The sequence below is a fragment of the Pseudomyrmex gracilis genome, unplaced genomic scaffold (genome assembly GCF_002006095.1).
Source record: "Pseudomyrmex gracilis isolate BER0280 unplaced genomic scaffold, ASM200609v1 scaffold_73, whole genome shotgun sequence".
Taxonomy (NCBI): domain Eukaryota; kingdom Metazoa; phylum Arthropoda; class Insecta; order Hymenoptera; family Formicidae; genus Pseudomyrmex; species Pseudomyrmex gracilis.
In genome coordinates, this window is record NW_018020657.1 from 619497 (window position 1) to 628260 (window position 8764).

Consider the following 8764-nt stretch of genomic DNA (forward strand, 5'->3'; position numbering starts at 1 on the left):
TATCGAAAAAGTCTATATTCTTAACTTAAGAATATATTCTTAAATAAAGAATATATTCTTAATTTCAGAAGAATATCATCTAAAATCTTTAACAAGATTTTTTAAGTATAAAATCTTCTACTTACGAGAATATAATTTTTTCGGTGTAGACACGCGTTAAATATTCTTGGAGTTTTGTGTTCGTAAAATAGAAACATTGTATAATAAATAATATCTAAAAGAGATAAAAACAGGTCTCTATACGAGCAATGTAGGAACTTTATTAACAATAATTTGCAATGGATAATTTATTTTTGTTACCACGATATTAAACATTGCGGATTATTGTTAATAAAGTTACATACATTGCTCGTATAAGAGACCTGTTTTTTATATTTTAAATATTGTTTATATTGCGAGCGTTTTTCATGTTGATTATTTATAAATAATATCAGGTAACTCTTGTGCAAATCTATCAATTGTTAAATCAGAAGTATATTAAGAACGAAATATTTCGTTCTTTGAGTGAAAGTGCGTTGTCGACAATAACACGCATATATTCGCGTAATGCGTTTCAAAATTTCCGTAACTAAGTCATACCGTAGCTAAATACCTAACATTATTACCAGTTCGATCGAACTGTTGATGACGTATTTCGCTAGGTTGTTGCACGCTAAACGTCGGGTTTCAAGAAATCACGGTGTGTTGTGAAATATGACTATATCTCGTAAAACTAATATCTTCCGTTGATTATCGGTTGTTTTGCACGTGTACATTCATGTGCGGGGCACATACTTCGATGAAACACACACACTTAATAAGTAATTTAATCGTTATATTTTTTTTAGCACGTTTTATCTATTTGTTAAAAAATTTCTCCGTCATATCGTAAACAATACTAACATTTATTCTTCGCGATTTATGTGATTTCGTTTTGGTGGCAATGCGGTTGCACGGAAAAAGAAGAAAAAATTGCATGCCGTGACGCACACCTGCAACCGAGATTATATTTTTGTGTTTTCACGGCAAGAAATGAAAATATACGCATGTTTCGTTCGTGACTCACGTATTAGCCAACAACGGAATCGTTGTGATAGCGCGTATCTTTATTGCTCGCGATTATTTAGCTTTATCTCTTCCAACAACCGTAGTGGTAATGATGATCGAAAAATCTCGCTTTGATTCGTGAGTAATTTCTTTCTAGTTTGTTTGCAAGTCTTTCGAACGCGAAGGTTATTCCGATCGTAATCGGATTTTTGATTGTTGTATGTGCGAAAACAAAGTGTGCGACGAAAAGGAAGATCTCTTTTATAAACAAGTATTTCTCTTTTTCTTGCAAGAAAATCTTTGAAATATTTCCGACATACATTTTATGATAGTGTTTTCACGCGCGACGAAGTATCAAAATTTCGCAAGGAGTTTTTACTACACCGAAAAAATTGTATTCTTGTTTTGAGGAGATATCCCACTTACTTTAAGTATATTTTATACTAAAATAGGCGCCAGGAAGAGTTTCTTATTTTTGAGAGGAAAGTCCTCTAAATAGTAATATTGATAAGAATATATACTGATTAGAATATAAAAAGCCTCTATATAGAAAAACATATATATATCTCACTATCGAAAAAGACTATATTCTTAAATTAAGTATATATTCTTAAATAAAGAATATCGTCTAAAATCTTTAAGATTTTTTAAGTATAAAATCTTCTACTTACGAGAATATAATTTTTTTGGTGTAATAAAATTCGAAATGTATTCTTTTCTTTTTCATCTTTATCATTAAAACATTTATATAATTTTGCAATTTTTTATTTTGACATTTTGTTCGCGTTTGAATCGGCGCCATATTTTATTAATTAGTGTACCTTTCGAGTATATTCACCGAAAAAATTGTATTCTTGTTTTGAGGATATCCCACTTACTTTAAGTATATTTTATACTAAAATAGGCGCCAGGAAGAGTTTCTTATTTTTAAGAGGAAAATCCTCTAAATAGTAATATTGATAAGAATATATACTGATTAGAATATAAAAATCTCTCTATAGAAAAACATATATATCTCATTATCGAAAAAGACTATATTCTTAAATTAAGAATATATTCTTAAATAAAGAATATTCTTAAATATATTAAATAAATAAAGAATATATTCTTAAAAATATATTCTTAATTTCAGAAGAATATCATCTAAAATCTTTAAGAAGATTTTTTAAGTATAAAATCTTCTTACTTACGAGAATATAATTTTTTCGGTGTACCCAATAGTATTTTCCTAATAGCAATAATTTTGTATGTTTTTAATTCACCATCGATTTTGTAATATATTCAAAAAAGATTCTTGTGTTTCATAATCGGCGTTTAACATAAATTCGTAAAATTGCCAAGAGATCACACTTTAGAATTACTTTTTGCTTAATATAGAATGCTCAATAGAAGTTCAACGGGCGTGGTTGAAACTGCGAATTTATCTAGGTCGAACCAGCTAAACAATCAGACGCAGATGATGTCGGAGTTTTGTTATACCAATCCCACGATAGTGCCGGGAGAATTGCTCTCACGTCGTGGATTCTCCATGTACAGCGGTGCGGACACCGTCGACGACGACTACGGGAAGAACAAGAATATCCATTACGGAACTTATCATGAAGCACGATCGAAATTCTAATACATCGGAATTTAGGGTGAAATTTAATTTCACACGCAAAGTTTCAATCGAGTCACTGACGCGAAAGATATTTGATATCTGCGCCACAATTGATCAATTATAAGATAAGTCAGATAGAGTTTAAATGTTCAAATCTTTTGTGCAAGTTATCTAATTAGTTCTTCACTAATTAGTATATATATATATATATTGTTATTTCCTTCACGTATAGTATGTAATTTATTGCAGAATGTATATAACTAAGTGTGTAAGAAGATTTGTGTTTTCTTATAATGACAATAATGTAAATATGAACTATAAAGACAACTGTCCAAAAAGTATAAGAATCAAGTTTAGTTCTCGTACAAAATGAAAAAATTTTCAGCCTTCCGCTGCGACGCAAAACTACATACGCGTACATATGTACTTAGTTATATAATCGAATAAAGAGAAATTAGAGTATATTGTTTTTTTATCAAAAATCAACTTTTTATCACATAATTGCATTAAACTTCGTTTATATATATGCAATATATTTGCGAATCTTTTTGGTATTGAAACAGAAAGCAATTAGCCTTGACGAACAATAAACCTTGATGATATATAAAATGAGATTATTTATAGTAGTCATTATTTACAAATTATATTAGCGATATAAATACAAGCAGATTTCCTATCTGCTTTATCGGCTACTCAAGTCGCCAACAAAGATGAGAATTTACTGTAGAACGTCTAGATGTCTCTATTGTGCTTTTACGTCGCAGGGAAAGTATATATATTTGGTGTTCCGAGATCATTTGTATTTCTTTTTGTGTAAGACTGGAAAAAGACGTATATACAGAATCTTTGCGCACTTATAACGCGCGAATTCCAATAATATTTATCGAATAAATAAAAAAATAAAAAAAAACTGACTGGAAAACCTGGACTAGTAGAGTTAATGTTTTTGGAATCAAGTTTTAATAATATAATGTAATAGATATTTGTGCAATAATTTCCATATATACATACACAATGAGTAATGAGCATATGAGTATGTAATATATATTTATATATATTTATATATATAAATATATCTATTATATATGTAACACGTGTGCGTATGTATAATACTGGTATTTTTTTATTCTTAAAAGGATTTAACATTAACATTGGTCTATAGTCCACAATTGCAGTCATGTGCAGAATACCAAAGATGTAGAATCGCGGCGCGAGCGAGACGTTATCGTGTCTCTTGACATAAACCTAATCTAATTTAAAAAATTAAGAAACGTCATAAAAATTATACGAACTGATGATTGGGAAAAGCATTTTATTTCTTTTATGCGCCGTTTTTTTTTTTTTTTTTCAATTAGTGTCCATTGTCGGTCGTATACTGATTGATTAGAATAAATCAACGTATAGAAGAGTAAAATCTCTTTTTCCTCACGCAAAAACATTTCAGCGTCGATTAGTGCACATTATAGCGTACAACATACACTGTATACTGGAAAATAATTAGTTATATAAGTATAATTAACGTTTTTTCTAAAAGATTTTTACGAGTGTTTTTTACATATATGTTATATATGTATATTTTATATGTATATTGAGGTAATATACAACTCCGGTAAACAAAATGATAGCGTCAACAGAGACTAGAAGAAACCGTACGAGATCTGGAGTCACATATATCGTTTACATTAATTACTTCCGACTCTTGATAGCCTTAATTGAATTATGACGTTAAAAGCAAGATATATAAATTGTTATGCAATTTAGATCAGAATAAATTATCTTTTTACACATATTGGTCAAAACCGAGCACAAAATAAAAAAATAAATTTGTAAAATCCGCCGAAATTTTTTTCTTTCTCACAAATGCGTGTATAATTCAATCTACGTTTTTTTTTCAGCGATAATAAGCCTTATGACAATTGATCAAAATATACAGATGTTTATTAAAATCGACAAACTACGAAAAAGAGAATTTTTCGGCGGATTCTATCATCTGACGCTTTCATATATTAATAACAATGTATGCAAATTAGTTATTATAAAAATTTGGTTTATTTTAATATAATTGATATCAAAATTTATATATAATGTCTCGTTTCTCGTCATAATTTATATAGCTACCGAGTGCTCAAAAGCTTTCTGAAAGCTTTTGCCGATTGATTCTGTTGTTGATATTGTCCCGTAAAAATCGAGCAGATATGTTAAATTTTCAATTTCTGCCTCTAATCATAATCTACATAATTTATTATTTTCCAGTACCTATAAACACACGTGCGCGCGCGTTGTGCGTTTTGTTGTTTTATGTTGTATATGTATATTGTCACGTTAATATTATATTATACTAGTTACATTATATTTAGCCGTATGTCCGTGTCTCTATTATTCAAAAAACACAGAAAAACAAACTTTTTGTTCTACTCAATTAGGTTTTGTGACAATTTAAATCACAAATTGATGTATACAACACTTCAATAAAGCACAACCAAAAAAAAAAAAAAAAGCTATTATTCGCTGTATAAGTTCTCGTGCAATTCGATCGCGCATTCTCCATCTCACAATTTATTATCCGAATATATCGTCTCGCACAAATTTACTCTTGATTTAATGCAACAGGTGTTCTATAAGTAACGTTACTTAAGACATTTTTTTGAATGAGAAGAGAAAGAATCGGCGAAAAGAAATAAGAAATATTAAATTAGCATCAATATTAAAAATATATTACACGCATTTCCTCTTGCGTTTTAGATCTTAAAATCAAAAACAATTCACTTCGTGGTTTTATACAAGAAAGAAAAACATATATATATATATATGATTTAACAAATTTTTAGATAAGAAAGATAAATAAACGGTCAAATCGAGCAAAAATTCAGGATGAAAAGTATAAATCAAAAATAATTTATTTACATACGAAAAGCAACAAAACGTTTCGTCTCTGACTTGGGACTTCTTCAGTCGTGATATAAATTTTAAACGCAAAATACAATTAAAAAAATATATAAATAATAAATGGTAAATAACATAATAAAAATTATGTCGCAAAACAAATATTGACCAACAAATCACAAGCGATAGATTCTTTTACGCATATCATCTCGTTAACAATGTGTGTGTGGTGTAATAAAAAATAGATAAAAAAGATGTCATACACATTGCCGTGAAGTTGTCCAAAAGTAAAAAGATGTTATGAGTTCTAGAATGGCACAGATTAATTAGATAAAGCGCAACGCAGATAACAAAGGTAACCAAAAACAAAACAACTTACAAGTTATTGATGTTAAGAGTCAACAAACTCTTGTTACTCAAATGTTACTTTTCATCCTGAATTTTTGCTCGATTTGACCGTTTATTTATCTTTCTTGTTTGTTGTTACGAGCGTATTACCCTTGACTTTGTTAAATTTTTAGATGTACCGAATACTGTTGCAAACAAACGTACTGTAAAAAAAAAAAAAAACTACATTGCTTCGATAATGTATAAATATTCTGTCACATGTGACAGCAATAATAATAATCCAGTAATTTCGATCGTATTCAAGAAGTATTGCGGTGCTCACAGTTGCAGTTACGTTTTGAAAGTGGCGGCGAAATCGCGCGCGAGAGAATATAGCGATGGTGGCGGTCGCCGCCGGTGCGGAGATACTACGCGCTGGTAGTGTGGGCAATGGCACGGGGATAGGCCGTAATTGGTATAAAATCATCGAGCAAACACATCGGACAAGACAGCCCGGGGATTGTGGGCGGCGTTGCGTGCCGTCGTCCTGGTTACCACGGGGGCGACTCCGCTAAAGCGGCCCCTTCGCCCCCCCCCCCGATTGCGCGCAGTTTCGCCGCCGATACATATATACCTGTGTGTGTATGCGCGTGTGTGTGTGTGTGTGTACGTATGTATGTCCATCCAGTTCCCAATGCTCTTGCCTTTCCTCAGCTACACATGCCAGATTTACCGCCACCAGCAGCAAGGGTCGGACTCTGACCAGGCGCGATCTTCGCCCTCCCGGGTAAAATGCAATTTCATTAACCGAATTCAGTTTGTGTACAAAATTGCTTTCATGTTTTTATTTGTGATGTCTAAAAAACAATACTTTTTTACCTTGTTTGTTTAAAGAGATATAATTATATTCAGCGGCAAAATAATTTAAATCGGTAACATGATATTTTGATACGAAAACATAGATTTTTCTATACACGCGATTTTAAATATATTGTTTCAATTATGTTTTACTATGTTAGTTACATCTCTCTCGTAAAACTCAGATCTCATCCAGATCCACTCTTCCGGATCAAATTTGATTCATCTGATTTCACCCGCGGACACCGCACAGCCTGCTCTGTATCCCCATAAATCTTTATAATCCAGGTCTTAATGATAAGTAAACACCATACGCCTCGAGTGATACAAATGTTTCTACAGCGCACGCAACCTGTCGAGTGTTTAGTTAAAATCTCCCTCTCTCTCTCTTGTATCTTCTCCCCTTCGCGCACAAATCCACGTTTATATTCCTAATCATCGGGGATAATAGTTGCTTTTGCGGCAACCCTCGGATGCGACCGATGCATATGTTGCTCCTCGGCATGTCACGTACTATACAACGCGATAGTATTTTTGCTAATTTTAGTAAAAAAAAACATTTTACCGCGCTGCTGTAAAAAATTCACAGAATTGCAGATTTGAGAAAAGTTTAGAAAACAGAATCAACTAAATTATAAAAATTGTTTTTTTATTTTTGATCTTATTTTAGGGTGTTGACGCAAAATTAAAGTTAATAAAAGTATATGTATATGTGTACGTATAAAAGAGAATTTGCAATACAAAAATATGGCTACGCGATTGTTTTTTTTTTTTTTTTTTTGTCGACCTTATTACTTTTCTCTGACCGGGTTCTTATACACAATATCCATATGAGTTTTACGGTAGAGTAGACGCGCAGCCCGGAGTATAAAAGTTTAAGTCTCTTTCAGGTCTCATATTTTTACGAGCGACCCGCGCGAGAAGAAACAAAACCGTTCGCTGTTCGGCACGGCGATTATCCACAGTCTACACTGTTTGAGTCAGCTTATTCACGAGTCCTCGCAAAAGACGACTGACGACTTTTCAACATATTATGTGCTACTTTTGCGCGCTACAAATAATTACCGTGCATATCCGTGCGTCGCGATAACAATACGTGCGAAACGTCACATATGATAAATCGCGAGATTTTTTTGATTCTTTTCTATATATTGCAAGTTTTCCACCGTTTTGACATTCAGAAAGAATAAACGAGAAAACAAGATGGGTAAAAATTGAAATTTTTTAATGAAATTTCTGCGACATTTTTTCATGCGCGCTTAAAATCAATGGTGTATATATAAAAATAATGTTTGCGATAATATACATTTTTTTTTTTTAACTCTCATTTATTATGCAACTTCCCGAGTCAAAATTTAGCGTCTACATTGAACCTCAATTTTTGAAAAAAGGAAATTTCGGACGTATAGCAGCGTCAAAGTAGCATCTACTTTTTTTCTTACTCCTACATAAAAAAAGAGGAATTGAGGTTCAATGTAGACGCTAAATTTCGACTCGGGTTATGTAACTTGTAAATTGTTGCTTTACCTCTTTTTGATGTTATAATGACTGACTATAATTATTGCGTATGATTTTGTCGGTAATTCGTCATCACTAATACTTAGGAGCGGACGAATAGAAGAAAAACACCGGTCGCGCGATGCGGATGTAATGAGAAGGTTCGACATGGCGACATGGCCTATGAGGGGGGTGCCATTATCGGTCGTGTGCGACGACGAGTCCGGGCTATGCACAAGCCGCGTGCGGCTCGTTAAATTCTTCAACCGGTGAATGTGTGGGACACGACCACGATTCTGTGAAATTGCGCGATCACTCGTAACATAAAGTACCGATCGCGCGCGCGTCAAATACCGCCTGCAGCGCCGACTTATATGTGCACGGAAGAGAGAGCTAAACGTTTCAAAAAACCTTCTCCGAGAATTCAACACATAATAAAGATATGTATATTTATATATATATATGTGTATATATAATNTGTACACATTTCTCTTATTCAAAATTATTTTAAAAAACATCATAGTTTTGAAAAAAAAAATGTAAATTTTAAAAACAGATACTTGGACGGATATA

The 8764-nt window shown here is 32.3% G+C and overlaps 1 protein-coding gene across 2 annotated transcripts in view; it reads left to right on the forward strand.

The window, feature by feature from the left end:
* Positions 1-4050, forward strand: part of LOC109854755 — a 7170-nt gene extending 3120 nt beyond the window's left edge. The window contains exon 3 of one of the 2 annotated variants that reach the window (XR_002250243.1): positions 2455-4050. Coding sequence is in view for 1 of the 2 variants with exons in the window: in XM_020428175.1 (XP_020283764.1) it covers positions 2404-2647 (244 nt within the window). In the remaining variant the exon portion in view is untranslated. Of the gene's footprint in view, positions 1-2403 lie in introns of both variants that reach the window. The other variant, XM_020428175.1, reaches the window with a different exon arrangement.
* Positions 4051-8764: the final 4714 nt, after the last annotated feature.